The 24,036-nt window shown below is 60.4% G+C and overlaps 1 protein-coding gene across 2 annotated transcripts; it reads right to left on the bottom strand.

The window, feature by feature from the left end:
* Positions 1-262: 262 nt before the first annotated feature.
* Positions 263-23,136, bottom strand: SDC1 (syndecan 1). Of its 2 annotated transcripts, none has more exons than XM_072767657.1 (5): positions 22,872-23,136; positions 4,681-4,762; positions 3,273-3,751; positions 2,538-2,673; positions 263-2,413 (listed from the first exon to the last, which is right to left on the bottom strand). In XM_072767657.1, exons 1-5 carry the CDS (start codon positions 22,935-22,937, stop codon positions 2,244-2,246), a joined length of 933 nt encoding a protein of 310 aa, XP_072623758.1. In that variant the 5' UTR covers positions 22,938-23,136; the 3' UTR covers positions 263-2,243. The 2 variants fall into 2 exon arrangements, with proteins under 2 accessions (XP_072623758.1, XP_072623757.1); XM_072767656.1 differs by lacking the exon at positions 22,872-23,136 and adding an exon at positions 11,277-11,463.
* Positions 23,137-24,036: the final 900 nt, after the last annotated feature.

Below are 24,036 nucleotides of genomic sequence, written 5' to 3'. Positions count from 1 at the left end.
GCTTTCCAGAATTGCAGGACAAGGAGTGCAGAGAGCGGTCAGCTAACTCTGCGTCTATAGGGAGCCCTTGTGTCAAGGTAGGAAATTATCTAGAAGGGGAGCAAGGACAGGCTGGGGAGGAGACGGTAAGAGGGAGCCCTGAGAGGAGGTGAGATGACAAAGGCCAGACAGAGGGCAGAGCGGGAGCACCACCCCAGGGCCAGGCTCCCTCCAAGAGGACAAGGGCACGGCCAGGCGAAGAAGAGACTCCACCACCACCACAGCCCAAATGACAAGTACTGTTTATTACAGTTACACGAATGGGCCCAGCCACAGGCTCGGCGCCACCCCAGGGATGAGCAGAGATGAGCAGTCACGGACCCCCTCCCCACCCCCCACCCCACCCCCAAGTCATGTCCAGTCACACACTCCGGGCAGAAAGTCCTAGTATTGAACACAGAGCACAGGTTCCCTTTGCTTGGCGGTGCATCTCTCTGAGTCACAGACGGCCCCCCTCTTGGAGCAGCCAACAGAGCAGCTGGAACGTTGTCAAATTAAATAGGCAAGTACAAGAGGTCCCAGGAGGACCGGGCTGGGGGCCTCGGGTCCTCGCAAAGGTGTGAGAGGAGGTCCGTCCGAGGTGTCTGAGAGGCAGGCCTTGGCTCCGGGCCTCCGTGGGGCCGGCGGCCTCCGGTGAAGCTGGGCTGGAGCCATCACAGCTTCTCAAGCCATTTCGGAGACGGTGCTTCAAGCTTGGCAACACAGAAATCTCTATCAGGCCTTATATAACCTTGGTTGGACCTACTGACCTCCAGAAGAATTTCAGCAAAGACAAAAAACAAAGAGCAAACAAACCAGAGGGACTCTGGCCCCAGAATCCCTCCCCACGGGAAAGATAAAGGCACAGAGTTTTTAGCCAAGTTTCCCAATATCGTTTGTGTTTAGAGAGCAGGCTGGTCACGTCCACACGACCAGCACAGAGAGAAGAAGCAAAGGCAGTAGAGTTCACATGACTACTTTATATTAAAGTTTATTACATTTGGAAAATCTACTGTACAGGGAAAAACCCATTGGATTAAGTAGAGTTTTGCCAAAAGCAAAAGACTATCACTCTTTGGAACATTCCTGAATCCAGCCCAGGGCAGGGCCACAGGAGCTAATCAAAGGTGAACCTGGTCCTCTGTGGATCAGCTCCGTACCAGGTGTGCCCAGACCCCTCTCATCACCTTCTGGAGGAAAAGTGTCCCCCAGAGACTTTTTCTCTGGGGGACCAAAGGGAGGGCTGGGTCCGCAGGAGGTTCTCTGGGCCCACTGCACCTCTCCTACCCGACGGTTCTCTCTCTCCTCGGTCCCCAGCCAGAGGTGCCAGGATTCCATTCTCACGCAGCTCCCCCATATGACAGCGGCCTGAGCCATGGCAGCGGCCCTGAGTCCATGGGCATAGGCCTGACCGCTCCAGAGGAACTGCTCACGGCAGCCAGGACCAGCCAGCCCACCGCCGGGGCCACAGACACACATTCCATACCCTGTTGCACACGTGAGTGACAAAATCAGAGACAACACACAACATAGGCCTATATGTTGGCTTCCAGATTTGGTTCTCCTAGTTTAAAAAAAAAAAAAAAGTCTTAACCCTGGATGCTTGTCTCCTCGCCGTAGATTAGGGAAGCAAGATGGGAGTAATCGAATCAACTTACTTAACTTACCGCAGAAGTAACAAAGTCTACTGGGCTATGAACAAAGAAACTAGAGGAAACATGTGCAAAAACAAGTTGATATCTAAATGAGACCTCCCCACAAAACAATGTGAATCTGGTGGAGCTCTGCACTCCTCTCCCCGCCACTCGGGGGGGAGGGAGACGGGGGGCGGGGGGTAGAAATGCCCCCAAGACCCTTGGTCTCCACCAGCAAGTGCTACAGATGTGCCAGCCCTCAGCCAGCAGGCCCCTCCAGGGGTGAAGCGGCGGGGTCCCCTTTCTCTCCAGAGTTGGGTCTGGGGAGGGGCTGCTCCAGGTAGGAGAAACTGAGTCAGAATGAGGAGATGCCAGGTGCTGGCTGTGGTGGAAAGGTCACGCGCGAGAAAGCCCCTGCGCCCAAGTCTCCAGGCAGAAGTCAGAGAAGCAGAGTCGAGAGCCCCCAGCGCGCCCCGGAAGTCCGTGGGCAGGGAGCTGGGGAGGCGGCATGGTGGCAGGGCCTGCAGTTCTTCATGGAAGAGGCAAGTGGGGGCCTAGCGAGTGGCAGGGGGAGGAGGAGCCCGGTCCCCGTCAGGCGTAGAACTCCTCCTGCTTGCTGGGCTTCTGGTAGGCTCCGCCGTTGGCTTGTTTGGGCTCCTCCAAGGAGTAGCTGCCCTCGTCCTTCTTCTTCATCCGGTACAGCATGAAGCCCACCAGGCACACGGCGAAGATGAGCCCCACGAGGCCTCCAGCGATGACCCCTGTGGGAGGCAGGGAGGCCAGCTCAGCTCGGTGCTCCTCCCGGTAAAGAGCCAGCCCCCCAACACCAGGCAGCCCTCCAGGTGGCCGCAGTCAGACCCCCCGCCCCACCTGAGAGAAACTCACCTCCCAGCACTTCCTTCCTGTCCAGGAGGCCCTGTGAGGCCCCCGTGGCCCCACGGTCCACTGGGGGTTGATTCCGCTGGTCAGGCTCCACAGCTGTCCCGGCCGTGTTTTCCCCAGATACGTCAAAGGTGAAGTCCTACGGGAGGCAAGGGACAGTCTCAGGCCGGGGTGGGCCACTGCGGCGGCGGCATCCACATCCAGTTTTATTTCCGAACCCAGAAGCAGCTCGGGCCTCCCTGGTCACTGCAGCCACCGGCTCAGACACACTGAACCCAGACCTCCTGGACCCCAAAGTCAGGCACCTCTCATCGTATCACCCCAGACCCTGGCTGGACTGTGGCAGTGACGTCACACCGAGTGATACAAAGCAACAGGTATTTATATGAAAATAAATAGGCTCGTGTTCATGTTAAGTGTAAAATCGCCACGACTAGAAGACAGAAAGACCCGGTAGAGCCCTTACAGTCGCTCGCTTCAGTTCGGGAAGGACTGCTCTGCTCTGGTCTCAGGTCTAGCCTGCCCCCCCCCCGCCCCGGGCTTGGCCCTAGACGCAGGGGAAGGTGGGACCTCGTGATCCTTCCTCACGGTGGGGAACGGGACATGCTTATGGGACACAGGGTGTTGGGTGTGCCGGATGAGCCAGCCAGCACCCCTCAGCCCCCCGCACTGTGCTCCACCAGGTAGCAGCAGCCACCCCCGGCCCAGGAGACACGGGGGACCCCAGCGGGCACTCACCTGCTCCCCAGAGCCCTCTCCCACCGGGAGCTGAGTGGAGACTCCGTCCTCGGCGGCCCTCTCGGTGGCAGAGGGACCTCCGTCCTCCACTCTCGGGGTGTGAGGGTCGAGCTGGTTGGGTTCTGCAAGAACCGAGATCTGATGGTGGTCAGGCTGCGCGTCCCTGTGGGGATGGAAGGTGGCAGGGCCCTGGGCCGTGGTGGCTCTGGCGGTTGAAGCCCTGTGAGTGGTGGGGTACGGCGTGGTCTCACTGGGGGGGTGGGCAGTCTCCTTCTCCCGGTCGGTGAAGCTGGGCTCCGCCTCTGCCACGAGCACGGCCTCTCCCCCCTCGGGGCCCTCTCTGGTCAGCAGGATGGACGTGGAGCTGTTGATGTCATCCACACCAGTGGGCTCCTGAGCCGTGGGCGTGGCCGTCAGAAGTGCCATGTCCTTCCAGGTGGACGGGGTCTGCTGTGACAAGGTGATGTCCTGCAGAGCACCTGGAGGCCCAGAAGCAGAGCTCGTTGGAGCGGGGAAGGCCCAGAACATCTGGGGCAGCTGAGCTCACCCGGGCAGGACGGCAGGGACACGGGCCCGCACTCCGACCAGCAGAACAAACCCTCTCGTGATCAGCTGGTTCCCCAGGGTAGAACCAGCTGAAGCTAAACTCAGCTTTGGAAATTAGAGGAGGAAAGCTGCTCTTTCTCCAGCACGTGCCTGGGGACAGCGTGGTCCCTGGTGCCAGGATACATCTAGGCCATCAGGGAAGGAACCTTTCCTGTGGCCGCTGGAGCCCACTCCCTGGGTGGGGAGTCTGAATGCCCAGTCCCTGGCACACACACCTCTCTGGCTCCTCCCTATCCACCTGCCCTCTCCCCAGAAAGGCCCAGCCCCCCAAGAACAGAGGCCTGTGCCCCACCTTCCAGCTCCCAGGCCCCTACCTTGGCCACTTTGCCCACGGATGGCCTCAGCCCTCTTCCAAAATCCTGCTGAAGAGCCCCATCCCTGGGAGGCCTCCCTGATCACCCCTGGCTCAAGGACTTCACTCCCCCAGGGAAAGGGGAAAGAGGGCAAGATGAGGGAGCATCACAGAGGATCTACACCCCACTAGGCTCTGTGTTACTTTTTATCTCCCAAAAGTCTTACGAAGTCAAGATACATTCCCATTTTACAGATGAAGAAATAGAAGCCCAGAGAAGTCCACCTTTTCAAAGATTGCCCAGGGAGTTAGGAGAATAAGAGCCCAAGTCTCCCCAACAAGGCCCCCAGGGCCTCCTGGAACCCCAGCATTCACTCCTCCAGCCCATACATGCCTTCTCCTTGCATCATGGACCCCACTCTCTTCCCTAGCATTACCCTCCAGGCCCAGCCAGGGGGCTGCCTGCCTGCTACCTCCAGCTCACGGCCCACTGCCGTCACGTCCACTCACCTGCACCGGAGCCAGAAAAGTTGTCAGAGTCATCCCCAGAGCCATCTTGGTCTTCGGGGGGCACATTTGTGGCCACAATTTGCTAGAAAAGGATCGGAAAAGGGTATGAGTGGAGGCTTGGCTGAGGCCCTGCTACTCTGAGGTCCCTGTCCTAGACAGCTGGGTGAGCTGCCCCCCTCCATACACACACACACACACAGCACAGGAAAGACACCTGTGTGTTTGGCTCCAGGACCCTCAGCTCGGGGCAGCCCTCCGATCCCCCACAAACCCCTGAATGATACAACGACACAGCCCTGTGCTGGGGGTGCAAAAACACATGAGAAGGGGCAGGGTTCTTGCCCCAAGAAGCGCAGTCTGGTAAGGGAGCCCCAGACCTCCTACAAGAACAGCAGAAGATGCCATTACTGGGAACAGAGGCCGCAGCCCCAGTGGGACCTGTGAGCTCACCCGACACTGAAATCAGGTCTTGGGGCCATCAGGGTCCAATACTGGGGTTTTTTAGAGCTCCAGAAATAATCCCCCAGTAACCTGACTCCAGAGCAGCACTATCCAAGCATACTGGGCATCAGGGTATGGACATCGAGAGCCTCCCGGGGGAGAGGTCAGGGATGGTCACAAGAGGAGCTGTGCTGAGGCAGGGCTGCCCGCAGAAGACAGCCCCAGGCCTGGCCACACTGCGTCTTCCTGCACCTGGCCTGTTTTCTCATCCATGGGAAGGACTGGGTCCAGACCCCCTTGGGGAAGGAAGGACAGGGTGCCCTTTAGGCTGGGGACAGATGACACTGATCTAGAAGGGGTCCTGCACTCAGGAGGCACCGACTAATGGGCTGCTGGCCTGGTAGGGACCTGTGTGCAAACAGCTGTCTCAGCCAGAACAAAAACTGAATAGAGGCAGAGCAGCACAATTCAGAGCACACGGGTTTAGAGACCCCCTAACCTCAGCCACACTAGCCGAGTAAATCTCTTCTAGCCTCATTTTATAGTCTCTCCATCTGTAAAATGGGGGCAGTAGTAATATCTACATTCCAGGATAGTTGCAGAAATTCAATGAGGTCACGCACATGAAGAACCTAACAGAGCCTTGGCCTGCAGAAGGCCCCTGACCTACAGCAGCCACTGCTCTAACCTGGGGAGCGAGAGCCGCTCAGCATGGGTAAGAGGATTCTGGTGCCTGCTGGGAAGAGATGGGATGGAGGCGGTAGGGTTTCAGAAGAGCGGCAGGACGGGGCCAGGTGACAGGAGGCTCTGCATAGACTTGTCAGAGGCAGGCTCTGGCCCAGGCAGCAGGCCTCCTCCGGCCGAGAGGCCTCGCCGGGTCCTAGCCACAGGCCACAGAGCTTCACTCTTGAATGGAGCAGAGCAGGGAGGGACAAGCAGGACCTTTGGCCTCCTGAGGCTGCCTGGGGCAGCGCTGGACCAGGTGGAGGCTTGGCGGCCAGGGGCTCAGGTCAGAGGGAGGCTTCAGACACGTGTAGAAACTACCAGGCTAGAAATACCACTGAGCTTCCTCTGAAAGTACAAAACCCAAATACGTCTCCCCTCACCCCCAAGAAAACGGTTCTGGCCCCAGAAAGGCCTGTCTGAGCTCTCGCGGCCCATCTGAACGAACTCCCGTAGTCTGGGCCCTCCACCTGCACCTCAGGCCACATCCTGTCTGCGCTGGCCCCAGGTGGTGCTGCCGACACCTGTCCTGTCTCCATGAGCTTCGAAGCTGCGCTTGCCTCCCCTAAGCCCGTACCCTTCAGTAGCAAAGAATACTGCTCACCAGGCAGAGAGTGGGTACCCCACCCCAACATGCATGCCAGGCCCCAGCAGACGGATTCCCACCAGGCAGCTTGCCTGGGGGCAGGGGGAGCAAGCGTTCAGGGGACCCCCACCCCTCCAGTGCTTCCACCTGCCATCACGACTCCCAAGGAGGCCCCAGAGGATGAGCAGAGCAGCTCTCCCAGTGCACCGACTGCGTCCCGGAGAGGATGCTCAACGAGGAGCATGATCAAGCCAGAGCGACCTCAGCCGCGGAGCAACGAGAGCCAAATCCCCCAGCAGAAGCCGGAGTCTGGGGTCCAGGCCGTACCCCACAGGTGAGGGGAGGAGGCCTGCGGAGAACCCAGTGCAGCGGGACCCTGTCAACCTTGGAGGCAGACGCCAGGGAGGCCCAGCCTCTCACCTACACGGAGAAGCCCCAACAGGTTAGCAGTTTCCCAAGAACGGGGCCTCTTTCGCCACCAGATAAGACTGTGGATCTGCCCAGTCCCTAAAAACAATTTGTTCCGTCAACTGGGCTCACCTTATCCCTGTGCGATCTTGTTTACACAACAAGCTCTTGAGCAAACGCTTTCTCTGCTGAAACCAGCTCCCTGGCCTCAGGGCAGCCCCTCCCCTCTCAGGGCTGGGTCTCCACCAGGGGAAGGGCTGCAGTGACCTCCTGCTCCCCTCCAGCTTGAACCTTGGTTGAGGACCTCAGCTCCCTGGGGAGGAATCAGCAGAAACTGCTCGGTCTGAACTTGGATCACTCGGTGCCCGCTGACTCTGGCATTTTGGGTGAGACTTCCAGTTTCACTTAGGCAGCTATGCTAAGGGCCTGTGGCCAGCTGCCCGAGACCTCCTGCAGCGCTGCCTCCGCCGGGGGTCCCTGCAACACCATGTGGCCACAGCCCCTGGGGCTGCTTGGGGACAGGTTGGCCCAGCTTGGAACCCACCTCAAGCAGCCTGGGAAGGTAAAGGCAGGCCAGCTCACACCTTTAATGGGGCTCCTTAGCCTGTGCGAGTCCTAGAAAGATCTACTTCTGATTGAACAAACCGAAACCCTTGTAGTAAGATCTAAGCACGTTCTGTTTGCTCAAAGTAAGGGCCAATCTGCTCCCTCCCCACCCACAGCACAGACCCTTAGAAGCCCACTGGCCAGGTCTGACTCCAGTGGAGGGCGGGGGTCATGGGGCAGACACAGGGAGGCTGGGGGACCCGGAGTATGAGAGGAACTTGGCCCATCTCCATCTCTGCCACCCTGGTCTGTGGCCACACCCGAACTGCGTGGAAGTGCTGGAGAGGGGACCCGGGTCAGGGCTCCAGGGGAGCAGGAAAGAGCATATGAGAAACTGAGGCCTTCTCGGGCCCTGGAAACACTTTCTAGACCTTTCCACCTTTACCCTTTGGGGCAGGCAGGCCCGAGATTAGCAACTCCCACAGATGAGGAACTGAAAACAGACAAGATGAGGGACTTGCCCAAGGCCACCGAGCTGTGGCCGCATGTGCTCTCCTCACCTGCCCGGCTCTCTCCCTCTCCAGCCCCAGAAGACCCCGGGGCTGGCCCATCTACTTTAAGATGCCTGTCTCTGCTCGCTTCCGTAGCACAGATCCCAAGAGGCCAGTCTGGTCAGCCCAGCCGTAAGGGATGAGAGGGCCAATGGGATGAGAGTATCACAGGTAAGAAACCCTGAGCCCTATCCCAGCAGCCAAGAGGATCAGGGTGCCAGCCCACATCGTTTCTGAGCCACCAGGGGCTGGAAGTCTGCATCGAGCTGCCACCAGCCATTCCCAGGAACAGATCAGGAGTCTGTGGGCAGAGGAGCTTCAAGAAGGTGGAGCCTCAAGCCCAGCCCTCCCTGGCCAGAGAGAGGGACGCTGTCCTTGGCAACATCCATCTGAGCAGCCCCTTTGCCCTGGCCACCCCAGGGGCCTGGAGCCATGTGGAATCCCTCCAAGACACCTAGAGGACAAGGGCTCCATGGCTGGGTCACAGGTCCCACCCTTGTGTCCACGAGTGGACATTTCGGAGGGGTTCAAGTGCAGACGGTGGCTTCTAACTCTGGACGAACGGAAGAGGCCGCCTGTCCACCTGCTCCCTGGACTCCCGCCACCCCATCAACGGCAGCCAACACATCCAAAGGCCCCACCCTGAATCACTAACCATGTGTCCCCTGCTGCCTGACCTATGTGATGGATGAAGCACGAGTCCTCTGGGAAGCATTACTGAGTTCACTGGATGGTGCTGCTCTTTCAACCACACGCTGCTCAAAGTACAGTATCGCGTAAGGAGGTTACGGACGGGTGTTAAACTGGGTCCTTAACATCAAAAGGATCACCATCCAGGGGCTTTGGAGAGAAAAGACTTGGTCTGGTCCCGGTCCTGGCAAGCTCCCAGGGCACACAGCCAGGAGCCCCACCTTGGGCTTCCCAAAGGGAGACTGGGGCACAGAGGGTCACCCTCTGGGGACCCTGGGGCTGGGACCTGAAGCCTCCAGGCAGACCTAGAGAGAGTAAGACAATGCTTGGCCCCAAGTCACCAACCTTAACCACGCTGGGGACCTCAGAGCGAGGCAGGCTCACTCATCCAGCAGGAAAGGAGGTTCAGGTATCTGTTGGCCATATTTGTCCCAGTGGGGCGACAAAGCCTGGGCAGCTGAGCCAAGTCACTGAGTCCACAAGCCCTACTAGTGTCCAGGGAAGCCAAAGATAAAGAGGCTAGCCATGGCCTTTCCTAAGCAGCCAGCCTTGGTGCCAGCTTTGGGGCTGTTGACCTGAGGGGACCCGCTTTTCCTATCGCTCCCACCCACTGAGGTCCCACGAGGCTGCAGGCATGCTCAGGAGGGTTAAGAGAGTCACAATTTTCTTTTTAAAGAAATCCTTGCCCCCCTCAGTTTCTTGGTCAGATCTCTGGAACTAAGGAAAACGAGCCCCCTGCCGCCTCCGCCCCAACACCCCCCCCCCCCAGAGTTCATAACGCCTAAGGCCTGAGGCCTCCGCTACAGAACCCTAGCATATACCCCCACCTATGCCTTGGGATGCCAAATTGACCCAAAGTGACATGCAAACCACTGCCTTTGTCCAGGCCAGGGGCTCTCTTCCTCCTCAGCGTCCCTGAGCATCACCAGGAGACGATCGGAGGTGAAGTCTTCTGAGCTCCATCCCCGAGGCTGATTCAGTGGGTCTGGGACAAAGGCCCAGGGCTCTGGTGTTGAACAAAGTCCCCGCTCTCCTGTGGTGGTATGCAGACTCTACGTGGGGAACAGTAACCTAGACAGGAAAACATCTAGCCTGGAGTTGCCCAGGACCTGGTCTCTGGGGGAGGCCAACCCTACAAAGGTCCCAAGACCCTCACTCAGGTCGTGCTCAAAGAGGCGGCACCAAATAGCAACAGACCCCTGTAAACAAGCCCTGGGGACGACGGGACCCAAGATGGCTCTGGAACATTCTCTACCTTTCTGATCCATCCGCCCTCCGCACACAGTACACCAAGTGACTGCCTCGTCTGCAAAAAAGCTAAGCGGAGCTAAGGAAAGGAAATCCTGAACTTGCAGAGGCACGGGCCCTCCCATTGCTAGCAGCACACGCAGCAGCGGACAAAGCCCAGGCTGCGTCCAGCCCGCCCTGCCGGCCCAGGGCTGCAGGACCCCGTGGTATCTCAGGCCTGAGGCACTGACCTGGCAAGAGGGGTGGGACCCAGGGAGGGGGCAGACCAGGGAGGGGAGCAGGGGCTGCAGAGCCTCACTGCAGCCTTTCAGGGACACCTGCCTGTCCAGGGAGATGGGGTGGGAGATGGGGGGGTGGCAGGGGAAAGAATGTTGCAGAACACGCAGCCCCACTCCTGCGGTTCACCGAACGCCTGGTGCCCTAAAGCAGGGGGTTTGTGACTCTGCTTTCCTCACCGGGGGCATCATTTGTACCCCCTCCTCTAGCCCTAGCTAACAAGGCCTATGCATGGACCTGAGGGGCCAGGCCAGGCAGGTCACACCCAAAGCATCTTGGACCAAGGGTCTCACGAAAAGGACCAGAGCCAGGGGAGGCGGGGGAGCCTGACCAGGGTGGCTGGCCCCGGGCAGGCCTAGCTCCACTGTTCCCTTGCCAGGGGACCTGGGCAGCTCTCTGCCTCTCTCTAGACAACAGAGGGGGCTTGGCTAGACCCTCAACTCCCTTAGTGCTCTAACGGGCTAGGCTGGGACGTGGGAGCAGTGCCCCCAACTCCTTGTCAACGGGGCCAGAATGCTATAGGGGTGCTGCGTTGGCCACAGACAGCCAGGTTAGGTGGGAGGGGCAGGACTACAGGCCACGGCCAGGAAGATACCGGCTCCCTCCTGGCCTAGGATATCAGGGTGCCGGCAGATAAATCACTTTCTCTCCAAAGACTTCTTTCCTCACTTAGGAGCTGCCAGGGAGACGTGCTTAGGGCACTGAGAGGCACAGATCTCCCCAGCTTTGGCCTCAAGACCCTGAGGACCCCACTTCAGATGACTCCCAGGGGGGTAGGGGCCCCACCAGTGCCTCAGAGAAGCATCAGCGTTTCTGGCCTGACAGGCACGGGGACTTATCAGCTCAGTGTCTCTCTGCCAGAACCAAGTCAAGCTGGGACTTGCAGAGGGTGTGATGGGCATGGCCCAGGGCGGCAGGGGCCTGGGGAACAGCAGCAAGGGTGACAGGGGGCTTAGTCGGCCTTCACCCTGAGCAGCCATGAGGGCACCTAGGCCCCCAACCCCCATCAGCACTTCTACTGGCAGGAGCACCTTGCAGGGGACCTCCTAGGCATATAGCCTTCCCCGCAAACACGCACACAACCCACCTGAGCTGTCCCTACCCTGCCACTCGGACACAGAACTCACCATCTGGGGGATTCCAGGGCAGGGCCAGGGTGCAGGGCAGCATCCGCACTGAGCTTTAAAGTAGCCCTTTGCAGCAGCATTTCCCATGGCACCTGAATGTTGGGCTTCATGATGGGACACCTGAGGTCAAGGCCACAGAGCCCTTTGCCCTGGCTCGTTCTGCCCAATTCAAGTACCCGAGAGGACAAGGTTGTGTTGGGGGAGGACGGATCCTGGCAGCCAGTGCCAGGCCCAAGGCCCGAGCCAGGGGAGAGCTGCCACCAGCATCCCATACCCACCCCTCCACCGAGCTGGCGCCCGCTCGCAGCCCACGTGCTGGGACTCGTCTCGGAAGGGCCCAGCTGACGCTGGGTGTGGGGCTGCAGAGCTGGAAGACCAGTTCCTCTGCTTTCCCCGCCTGCGAGAGCACTGGGCTGGGCGCTGAGCAAGGCTGCCGGCCTGGCCCTGCCAGCCTTTGTGGCCGGGGCCGCCCTGGGAGTCAGACGAGAGATGGCCAGGGGAAAGTGACCAAACCCAACACCAGGAAGACCTGGGTAGAGCCTGGGCTCTGTGCCCAACTTACTGGATGACCTTGGAAAAGACCTCGCTTCAAGTTCCCCATCTGTCCACTGAGTGACAGCAAGGGGACTCCTAGTTCCCAGTCCATGGCTGGGAGGTCAAGGCCTGCCCCCAAGGGGCTGGCCAGGTGCAGCGGCTCCAGCAGAGCCCACCTGAGGGGTACACCACAAACACGGCATTCGGCAGGGGGAGGACCCACCATGGCAAGTGGAAGGAAGGGCACTTGACCAGAGTGACTCGGTGTCATTGCTCTCAGCTTCCCAAGGGTTACGGCCTAGGCAGCATGATGGAGATATTCCAAATCAAGACGACTCTGAGATGGCAACTGGCAACCCATGGGGACAGAGGGAGTAGCTGAGGCCTCCAGAGGCTTGTCCCTCCCCAGCCCTGGCTATCCTAACAAGACAGCTAAGACCAGAAGCTCAGGGTACAATTCCCCACCCAGCCATCACAGGTGCCCCCTTGCACTCCTCCCTGGCTGATTAACCCCCAGATTCCACCAGGCTTGGGGGCCTGACACTTCTGGCACATGGGCTTCTAAAGACACCCTCCCCCTACTCTGTCTAAATAAAGTATTGTCACAAGTTTCACAGACGCAGAAACTTGTAGCTTGCCGCACACCTGCAACTAGTCAGGGCTCCAGCTGTGAGTGTAAAGAACAGGAGCACTTCATCACCCAATTTACCCAGTCAGTGTCCCTGCAGTTGCAGAGCATCCTCTTTAAAACACCTCTGGGAAAGGAAGGAAAAAAAAAAAAAACAACCTCTGGGAAGCCTATCCAGTGCTAGTCACTCACACTAGAGTATAAAGCACTTCTACATGGGGGGAGGGGCCCATTCTGGAACTGGGGCAGTGTGGGTGGGTAGGAGCTATGGAAGATGGGAAAGGATTACAAAAGAGAAGCTGGGAGATGCCAAGAGCAAATTTTTTAACCTGTGTCAGAATACGGTTGCCAGCCAACCCCATACCCAAGAAAGACTCAATTGCTTTTGTTCCCACTTTGAGCTACAGACATACATGGCTGCTCCTCCCACTTGCAGAAGAACGGGCTAGCCTGGGATCCTGGCTCTGGGATAAAGTACAATTCAGACTGGTTAGGCACTGAGGCTGCTGGCAGCCCAAAGACACAGGAAGGGCAGAGTGTCCTCGAAAGAGTCCCATGGGGGCACCCTGGCAGGGTGGAACTGGGAATTTGGGGCTGAGCTACCCAAGGCAGAATTTTCATGAAGACCAGATCTGAAGACGCTGGGCTTGCGCCCCAGCTTATTGGTGGAATCTCACCTCAAACAGAGGCAAAGCAGCCTCAAGGCCCTCGACTGTCAACCTAACGCCGGCAGGGGCCTCCTGATGGCTGGAAGGCTCCCAGAGCCCCCCGTGCCCAGCGCCGAGCTCCAGGCGGTAGCAGCACCTGCGCACAGATGCTAAGGCAACTGAAGGGAGGCTATGGATGCAGCCCTGGTCTTCGGAGCTTGGAGTCACCCGGGACAGGCAGGGGCCGTAACACCGCGCCCAGGGCCCAGGGACAGTCAGGGGTGGAAGTAAGAACCTAAGGCTTTTAAGCTGGGCTGGGCGTTACTCGAAAATACTCAATACTCAGGTATTGAGAAATACCTGAATTAGGCCTTACGGGAAAAAAACAGTTATTAGGGCTAATATTTATTGTGCACCACGTGCCAGGCACTAATCTAAGCACTGTAGCTGAATTAATCTTCACAATAACCTAAGGTGCTAGTACATAGCCATCCTCCAGATAAAGAAATTGAGGCAAAAGGGACAAATCGTTAGTCCAGGGCACGGGACCAATGAAGGGCCAGGCAATCGGCAGGCCTGTGTGAACCACCGTCAGTGAGGACCACGTAGCTCTCTCACCCTCAGGAAGAAAAAGGCCATCGTTTCCACGGGAGGTGGCACCAGGGCAGCGCAGAAGGAAGGACCATAGAGGTGGGGCCTCCCCGGCCCCCGGCACCCTGTGGTGGTCCAGCCGAGCCGTGCTCCCTCTCCAGGGTGACCTTTAGTCTGCAGCCCTGCAAGCCACTGCCCCCCACAGGCTAGGGCCCTGCTCAACTGGCCCGAGCCCCTGCCCAGGTGCCGGGTGTCTGGCATTCTCCTCCACCCCCCGGCCCAGCCCACACCTCCTTGGGGTCAGGAGCCAGCCCCTGGCCGAGGCTCAGGTGGAGGCGAGCAGAGTCTGGCCTGCCGGTGAAGACTCTTTCTGAGAAGGGGCAAAAGCCAGGTTTTCAGACCCTGTGACATCAGCACCGGAGTCAGACCAGCCGGCCATTCACATGAAGTGACTGCACCCCCAGGCCAGGTCAGACTGTTCTCCTTCCGCTGCCACTGCCACCAGGGGCTCTCCCCAGGGGACTCCCTACACAGTCTGCCTCCAAACTTCCCCTAGACTTATTCCTCTTGAGCCCAGGCAAGCAAAGGGCTCTCAATCATGCCACATACATTACTTCCTGGGGTCTTTTCAAAAGCCCTCCGAGGCATAAGAAAATGCCCACTTTACAGAAAAGTGAGACTTAGGGGGGCAGGTAAAGAAACATGCCCAAGGTACCTGGGGAGGATGTGATGGAGCCTGGGGATGATCTGAACTCCACCGGCTTGCTCTTCCCAGCCTCCACAGGACACCTCTCACTGCTCTCACTCCCAGTCCCTGGTGACACTCACCTATGCCGACTGGCCAACCAGTTCTAGATCCCACCTGGCATCCCGGGCCCCACAGCTTCAGGACCCTGGAACCTACCCCAAGCATTCAGGCTCAGGCTGCTGGCATTCCACTGGGAGGAAAGGTGGACCAGGGTGTCCCTTGGATGCCCAGCCCCCAGGTAGGAGTCTGGAAGCAGGGCCCTGTTCCGGCGGGTAGAGGGGAGGGTGGGCGAGATGGCAGGTTCTCTGCTCCTCACACCATTCCCAGGACCCAGAGCTCAAGGCCTTCCCAGGACCTTACAACAACCAGGATGACCCCAGGGAAGCTTTACAAGCATGCTCCTCCTCCACGGCCCCCCTCTGCAGGGAACCCCGAGCCCAGTGCCTGTGAAAGGCCAGGGAGAGGAGGCTGGGGCAGAGTCTGAGGAGCCCCCTTTGCCTAGGTGTGCCCACTGTCCCAGCCCACAGGCCCTGGCCAGCCTGGAGGGCTTCCTGCCCAGGCAGTCCCCACATGGCACCCTGGAGGAGATGTGGTCACCACAGATGGCAGCACGGCGGCCCAGCAGTTCTCTCTGGGAGAAGGTGGAGCAACGTCAGCCCCGGCCACAGTCTCCGAGGCTCCCGAAACACCTGCAGCCTGGGGCCCTGCGAGCCCAAACCTGATCATGCATCTGTCGGGGACACTCCCCGGAGATGGGACTCCAAGGCCCCGGATGGTCTCTGGGGGAGCAAGGATGCTGACAAGCCATGGAGAGGAAAGCCAGTGCAGCCTCTGCACCTGACACTGTCGGGTCCCCGAGCAGGCAGGCGAGGCCCCGGGCGTCAGCGGCCACCGTGGTGTGGGTGGCACGGAACCAGCAGTCCTCGGGTCCCCCAGGGCCTCCCACTGCCCGGCACGTGCTAGGTCTGGGGTGGACGAATGCGCCCAGGTCCTCCAGAAGCTCCCTCCTTACCGCCCCACATTCAACCCACCCAGGGCCAGAGGGGACCCAACAAGGGCTGGCGTGGCCACAGCAAGTGCCAGGCAGCCCTAAGTGGGAAAGCCTGTGGGTTCAACGTCACTGTGGCAGGACAACTCTCCTAACACCCCTGGAGGTCAGTGGTACCCACGAATGGTCCCGGAGCAGGCCTGACCCCCTTGGCCACCCCCGCTGCCCCCATCAGGGCACCACCACCCCTGCCACTCCCTGTGGCCAGAAAATGACCTGCCTTCTGGCCTGAGCTTCTCATCAGAAACTGCCGCGGGATTCTGGGATGAAGGCGTTCTCGGTGAATGACCTTTACAGACATTGCTCCCCTGGCCTGTCTGCACAGACCAACCCTCCTGTCTGGTCTGGTCCCAGTTAACGGCCACCCTCTCTTCCACCCGCCCCTGGACCAGGGACGAACCACTCCCCACCTGCACGGGGCTATGTACACAGCAGGCGCCCAGGCTCTAGGCTTTAGATCTGGTCAAGTCTGGGAGGGCTCATGACCCTCAGGGGTTAAGGAAGAACTCTCCTGGGCCAGCAGGAACAGAGATAGGCCCCGCCCAGATGCCCACCAGTCCTGTGACACAACAGGACACCACGAACGCCCAGATGCAAGGAACACCCCAATGCAGGACGGTCACCTCGGCTTCTTTGCCCCCTCCCCCCATTTCACAGATGGGCTCACTGAGGCCAAGACAGGCTGTTGCACAAAGTCACTCAGCAGCAAATAGGAGGGCCAGGGCTGGGAGGCAGGTAGCAGAGCCTTAGTCAGCCCCACTGGGCTGCTCCCCACCCCATGCCTGGCACATAGTGGGCTCATGGTCAAGACTGGTTGGGTGAGTGTCAGGGGAGGATCTGTGGGCCTGGCACCATGACTCAGCTGACAAGTGGAGCGATAAACATGCCCGCCTGCCCCACTGCCCCAACCTGCCCGACATGGCTTCCGTTCCTGCTGATGAACGGACCTGGGGCACATGGCCAGGATGCCTGGGCGTGTGCAGAACATCACCAAGTCTGACCTTGCCCGGGGTCCCCTGTCCACCTCTGGTTCCCACACTGAGCTCTAAGTCCACCTCCTCCAAGCAGCCTGCCCTGCTGGCTCCACCCCCACAAATGACTCCTCAGCCAGGGAGTGTCCCCTCAAGTTCCCTGAAAAGAACAGTGGAGGACCCTAAGCCCCAGCCAAGTCCCCTATTGCCACCTCCACCCTCCCCAGGACAAGGTCTCTCTGCAAGCACATGGCCATCAGAGCGGAGAAAGGGGAAGGAGACGGCTTGAGCAGATGGGAGAACTGAGGTACAGAGCCAAAGAACTGTCCAGGCCAGTCAGGGCCTAAGCTGGGACTAGGAAGGATGGGTGTCCCGGCTGCCCTTCTCTGTAGGAGCAGCTTCCAAAGACTTTTTTTTTTAAGAATTTATTTATTTATTCATGAGACACACACACACACACACACACACACACACACACACACACAGAGAGAGAGAGAGAGAGAGAGACATATAGGCAGAGGGAAAAGCAGGCTCCCTGTGGGGAACACAATGCAGGACTTGATCCCAGGATTATGGGATCACGACCTGAGCCAAAGGCAGACGTTCAACCACTGAGCCACCCAGGCACCCAGTCCAAAGACTTCTAACACCAGGGATGGAGGAACGTCCGATTGCAGCTGAAGATGAAAAAGTCCACCAGGAGAGGAGAGAGAGGGGAAGATCACTCCCTGGCTTCTGAAGAGGAAGCTGCAGACAGGTGGGAACCAGGTTCCCCCCAGAAACACACTGCAGCCAACCCAGCAGGAGAGCCCAACAGGGAAACAGAGTCAGGACACCCAGGCAAAGCTCAGGTGTAGCTGCAACCCATGCTGCGTGTCCACCCCCCCCACACCTGCACGTATGTACACACACACTCACACACACGCAGCCTCTGGTGGGGCTGCCCCCCTCAGGGGCCTCACTAGAGTTTTCCCTGCACTGAAGGCCAGGGAAGCAGCAGCCTGTACCTACAAGGAGGCAGTCCGTGAAGCCATAAACAAACGCCAGGAGAAGAGAGACCTTCAAGGAGCCCCAGAGGCAGGAGGGGGTGCATCCGGAAGCCTCCACGCACATGCATCATCAGCAGGAAACATCACGGGCAGACAGGTGTGTCGAGGAGCAGCCCTGCCCACCAGCCTTCCCCTCTCCCTATCCGTGGCTGGTCCCAAACCCAAGATTGGCCACTGCACTCCTTCCCTGCGCCCCTCTGGACACCTTGGCTCCCCAAACCTGCACAGCACCACGGGCAGCAGGACTTTCCAGAGCAAGCTCAGCCCATCTCCCCTCAGCACCTACCCCCCACCCCCGCACCCCCATCACCGCCTCACTCCTCTGGGTCCCAGGGCACCGGTACGGGGAAGCCAACTAGGTGCCCCTGCCTCAGGCCCAGAAATACAAGGGGCCTTCTAGAGCCCCCTCCGCCACCAATGGTAGCTCCCCGAGGACAGGCAGGAGCAGTGCCTTTATGCACACGGAGCTGGCGTCCCAGGGCTGGCACGACGATTGGAAGTCGCACAGCTGCTGCGGTGACCTGGGGCGCGGGGCCTTGCCTTTGGGGCCTCACACGTGCCTCCCTGTGTTGAGGGACACGCACATGCCTGCCCTCCGTGGGCGCCGTCAGGGTGCTCCCAGCCCGCGCACAGGGAGGTTCCAGAAGGCACACTCCCGTCTGAAGCCCAACGTCTGCTGGAACAGCTGAGGGAAATGACACCGTGCTGAATCTGTTCCAGGGCGCAGGATCCTGGCGCCAAAAGCCCTCTTTCCACAGACTCCCTTAATCCCATTCCTTCTCTCTAGACACTCTTAGGCAGGCCCTCAAGGGGGGTTGGGCTTTCAACCCCAAAATCCAAAATTGGTTGTTGAAAAGAAGGAAGAAACCAGGAAATTGTTTGTTCTGTAAAACTAGCAAGGATCCAGGGCTAGAAATCATTTAACGACCCATTCTCCTCAGGGCTACTCCTGTGGGGAGACTTAGTGTTTGGGGGGGGGGGGGGCGGGGGCAGCAGGGAACCCAGCACAGAAGCCAGGAGTCCTGGGTATCTGGTCACTTGGGTGGTACCATGGTGCCTGCCTCCCAAGCTTCAAAACATTTCTATTAATCCCACAAACGTTCCCCTAGTGCCTAAGATAAAAGTCAGGGCAGACTGGCTGCTGTCCTGGGGACAAGCACGCAGGCACCATCCAAACATGGGGACACTTGCCTCAACAGGCCACTCTGCACCAAGCCGAGGACATGTGGCCCCTGCACGGGCATCAGGAGCACATCCCACCCTCACCTCCTGGGTCCCACTGTTTCCTGACCTCGGCTTCTAGGAGCAGCTCTTGCCTGTCCCTAAGCCACTGGGTGAACTCAACCCAAGCCCAGGATTGCCAATGCTCAGGCACTGCTAAAGGCACTGTTCAGGCCAGCTCAGCCCAGCCCAGTGCCCCCTCCATCCAGCCCATGCACACCCACGGCTCCCTGGAATGCAGCAGCAAACACCCACAGGGCCTCCTAGGGTTCAGGCAGCCTCCTGTGCTGGGCTTCACTGGGGAGACTCGACAGCCCATCCATCCATCCATCCATCCATGTCCCACCCTTGTGCCCTCACAGACGTACAAATCCTGGTTCTCCCGCATCAGGGGCTCCCCTTGGAGGGGCTCACTTCTCTAGGCCCCATCCACAAAAGCAGGGCAACGACATATATCGTAAATGTTTGGGGTAAAGATGAAATAAGAATAGGAGAAAAGCATTGGGCGCTCAACAAGTAAAGGTACCAGGAATTCTCTCGATGGCTCCCTTTCTCTCCGGCACTTTTGTTTCCAAACCTTTACAAAGTGCTCATTATGGAATGAATATGCAGTGACCGAAAGAGGCAGGGAGAACAGGTATGATGTCCGCTGTTCAGAGGACATCGAGACTTGGGGGTGAAGTGACTCACCCAAGATTACATGGTAAATTAGTGGCAGGGTTGAGGCTCGGTCCTGGGGCTCTACTGCATCCAAAGCTCTTTCTGGCCTGCCAAACAGTACGGGCGCACGCGGAAGGGTGCACTTAGGAAGAGAACAAGGGGCCTTCCTATCAGGATTTATAGCGAGTTAGCCTCGCCAGGCCCAGGCGACCTGGGACTCTCAAGTCACTTACAACTCAAGCCAGACGGAGGAACTCAGAACCCGGGGTCATCGGGTGCCTCCTCCCAGGGGTCATTCACACCTGTCCGTCGAGAGGGCCTGTGGGCACTTCTAGGTACTATCAAGGACACTGCAGAGATCTCAGCGGGGTTCACGGAGGCAGAAACTGTGCGCACCACAGATCATGAACATTACTCACAAGTGAGACTCTCACTCAGCTCTGAAAACTCAGCGATCATTCTAATGAATGTGACTCGTGTCTTAGTACTGCTGGAGAAAAGTGCAAATTAGAACTCAACAGGAAAGCTGCTTGCTACACTTAGGCCCAGAACTGTCACCTCGGGCTGCGATCCCAGATGGAAGAAAAGAGCAAAGCAGGATGCAGAGTGTACCAACCTGGGGGCGCCCGGGACAGGGAGCAAGGTGCTCTTCGGAGCACAACCAACCTGGGAGATTAAATGCCTAATGTGACACAGTGACAACAACGAGGACCCTAGCATCCCCAAATTAGGTTATGCTTAGTATTCTTTTGTTAATAAAGGAAGGAAAATAAATATTGCAGAGAGACCTGCCCAAAATAAGAATATTTCTGAGGTTAATATGGATTCTTAGCTCACTAAGAAAACCTGGACACCAAGGATACCTCGTTCCCAAGGGATTTCAGAATCCGAAACTCTGCAATAGGAAACAGTCCTCTATAAAATACTACAAAATTCAAGCTTTTCACTAATTCTTTCCAGGCCTCTCTCCTTTCTCATCCCTCTCCCCACCAATCTCAGTTAATGAGGTTTTATTGGAACCCACCATGAGCCACAGGTAGAGACTTAAAACAGCTCCACCCTCCTGGTGGAGCTGAAGCCAGGAGTGACATCACCTCTGGAAGGCTTGGAGCCCAGGAGGAGGCAGTTAGCGCCTCCCCCACCCCACCCCCCCACTCCGCCAGGCCTTTGGGAAATGTCTCTACTAGCCCCCATAATTAGGGCAAAAAGGGATTTTATGCCTTTCAAGAAAGAGAAAAGGGAAGGAGAGGAAAACAGCAAATAACTATTCCAGAACAAGCAATTTTTCTGGCATGGAAGAAACAAAAGACCACGGGAAACACACACACACAGAGAACCCTTTTTAGACAAACCTGTTCTTGTCTCTTGGGAGTGGTTTCAAGCAACCTCCTGCCCTAACAGCCTTCCCTTGTCCATTCAAAATCAGGTGCCCAGGATCACGCCCTACCTCACCGGTCCCCAGGGGGGTTCTGATCTGCTTCCCACTGGGACCAAAGTGGAACCCTGGGAGAGCACCAAATCTCTGCAACCTAGAGACCTCCTCCTATTTTCGGCAAACCCCATTGCCTCATTTCTTTTAGGAAGGGTGGGGGCGGGGGGGGGGGGAGTCCTCTATGCCACTTGATTCCCACTTTTAACCCAACAGGGACACCCACAGTAGGAGGGAAAAGGCAGGACTGGGAAAGAGAAAACACACTTTATAAAAGTAAAAAAAGAAAACCTGAGCTCCAAGCCAAGGTCTAACCCCAAAGCTTAGTGCTCTCAGGCTCCACTCAGCCACCCCCTCCAGGAAGCCCTCCCACCACCACATTCTAAGGAGACTCCCTCCTTCCATCCTTTCCCTCTTGAGACTCAACTGCCTCCCAGTCCTGAGTCTCCCTCTGTAACGTGTCAAAGTTTCTAGGCCAAGATATAATGCCTCCTCCTACTGCGGCATGTGCCGTTACCCAGCACACAGCAAACTCTGGGGGGTCGGGTCCACACAGAACCTCACAACCCATCTGCCTCCCCCATGTGAACAGGGGCTCTGGGATCCCAGCTCAGGATGCCAGCTTCAACCACGGTGGGCAAGGAACCAGCAGGCGCACTCCTCCCCATTCTGGCTGGAAATAGGTGGAGAACCCGACCTCAGCAGCCTCGGCTGAGGCCCACTCTTGGGCCTGGGGGGGGGGGGGCAGCCCGGGAAGGCAGGCCAGGTGGCCACCCCCCGCCCCGGTTCGGGACAAAATCTGAGTCTCGCAGGGGCTGCGACCTGAACAGAGGAAGGAAGCCAGATGCCAGCTTCTTGGACCTGAGGCCAGGAATGCACCCGAGAGGGCGCTCGGAAGTCCCATCTGCCCACGGCTCCCCCGGGCTTGGCACCCTCCGGCCGCAACTCCAGCTCCAACGGTTCCAAAGCCGGGGCAGCGCTTCTCGGGGGAGCCCGGGCAGCCCCGCACCTGAGCCAGACCCCGGGAGCCCCCGAGAGCGAGGGGAGAGCCCAAGGGCGGCTCGCGGGGCCGGCGTCGCCGAGCCTCGCGCAGACGCCGCTTTCCCGGGGGAGCGCGCGGCCCCCCCGGCCCCCCCGGCCCTCGGCCCCCCCGCCCCCGGCCGGCCGAGCGGTCCCGACGGGGTGGCCAGAGCCCGCCACGTCCGGAAGGCGACGAGCCCGGCCGCGCGCCCCGTCCCGGGGTGGCTGTGGGCTGGGGCGGACGCGGGCAGCGCTGACACCTGGCGGCCGCCCAGGTCCCGGCCCGCGGCGGGCGGCGCCCAGGAAAGGGTTACAGGGGCCGAGAACAAAGCGCCCCCGTTGGGGAAGGCGGGCTGGCGGCGGGCGGCGGGGGCCGGCGGGCGGAGGCCGCTCTCGGGCCCGCGGGACTCCCCAAAGCCCCCCCCCCCCCCCCCGCCACACTGGCCCGTCGCTGCCCGGTCCCCGGGGCGGGCCGCGGACCCGCCTTCCCCGCGCGCGGCCGCAGCACAAAGCCCGGGGGGGAGGGGAAGGGCCCTCCCGGGTCCCCCCGCCCGGACGCCGGCCGGCACCGCGCGCCCTCCGCGGGCGGCACAACTTCTGCGGCCCCGAAGTTGGGTTCCCGCGGGGCTCCGGCGTCCGGGGCCAACTTCCCGGAACCCCCGCCGCGCCCCCGCGCCCCCGGCCCCCGCCCCTCCGCCAACGCGCCCCCGCCGCGCCCTAACTCGGGCCGGGCGCTCGGGCTCGCCGAGCCTGCGGGCGGGGCGTCGCGGCCGGGGTCGCTGCACCCTCCCGGGCCGCCGGCGGAGCCCCGGCCGCTGCGGCGCCCCGAGCGCCCGGAGGGGAGCGGGCGCCCCCGCAGGCTGGCGGGCTCCGGCGCGGGCTCCTCTCCGCGGGGCGCCCGAGCCCCCCCAGCGCGGCGCCCACCGACGGCTCCCGCGGTCACCGCCCCGGGCCCGCCCGGCCAGCGCGGGAAGGCAAGCCCCGCTCCCCTCCCCCTCCACGTGCCGCCGCGGCTCCCGCCGCTCCCCGCCGGCCCGCGCCGCACTCACCGGGAGAGCCGGCTGCAGGCGCAGCGCCAGCGCGCACAGCCAGAGCCACAGCGCCGCGCGCCTCATGCTGCCCGGGCCGGCGGGGAGCGCGGGGGCTGCGGGGGTCGGACCGCGCGGGCTCCGGCCGGGCCGCCGGGTCGCTGCCGCCGCACCCTCGGGCGATGCCCCGCGCGCGGCGGTCTCCGGCGAGGCTGCGGGACCCGCCGGCTGCAGTCCGCTCGCGGCCGCCCGACTCCTCTGCGCGCCTCCCGCCCGCACCGCTCCCGCCGAGCTCCGCCTTATAATAAACCCACAGGCCCTTCGCCGCTGCAAAAACTAGCCCCCCACCCCCAGCTCGCCGGGCCTCGGGGCCAGCCCAGTCCCCACCCCCAGGACCCCGCCCCCTGAGCCGCCCAGCCCGGCCCCTTGGAGCGCCCCGCCCCCGGCGCCCCGGCCCCGCCCCCGGCGCCTCGGCCCCGCCCCCGGCCCCGCCCCCGGCGCCCCGGCCCCGCCCCGCCCCGCCGGGGAGAGCCTCGCCCGCCTCCCGAGCTGCGGTCCCCACGGGTCGTCGCGCGCGGCGTCTGAGCTCCCCTGCTCGCGGGTGGCGGGGTCCGAGGCGCGCCCCCTTCCGCCCTGGCCCAGGGTAGTGGGGCGGCGTCCGGGAGGGGCGGGCGTCGGCCTTAGACTGCGGGCACCGGTCTGCAGCGCCCTCTGGGCGTGGGCACGGAGCGGCCTCCAGGTGCGTTAGCCTCCCCACGTGCCGGCCGCTGAGCTGTGCTGGGGGGGGGGCGAGGCGATGGGGCCCTAAGCCGATGGAGCCCCCCTCCGGCTGTGCGGGAGGGGTCCCGAGGACAGGTTCCCGCATGCCCTCGCCTGCTGCCAGCACTCCAGAAAGAGCTGGAAATTTGGGGCCTTACTTTGAACGGCAGGACAGGCTCAGGACGCGCGGTTAAAAAAAAAAAACAACTTTCCAGTCTTTCTGTAGAAGACTGCCCTCTCTCTGCGTCCTCTGAGCTAAATGGAAAAACAAACGGCCTTCTTCCCGGGTGGGCCCTGCCCTGGCCTGCACATCTGAGGAGCACCGCTTGAGCTCTTGCTCCTTGGTGGTTCCCCAAGAGGCCCTGGACCTCCGTGTTTCCGGCACCAATCAGGCACCTCTGTGCAAAAAGGCGGCGAAGGCCTATGG

Source organism: Vulpes vulpes, chromosome 8 (assembly GCF_048418805.1).
Source record: "Vulpes vulpes isolate BD-2025 chromosome 8, VulVul3, whole genome shotgun sequence".
Classification (NCBI taxonomy): domain Eukaryota; kingdom Metazoa; phylum Chordata; class Mammalia; order Carnivora; family Canidae; genus Vulpes; species Vulpes vulpes.
This window is presented reverse-complemented; position numbering and strand designations above follow the sequence as displayed.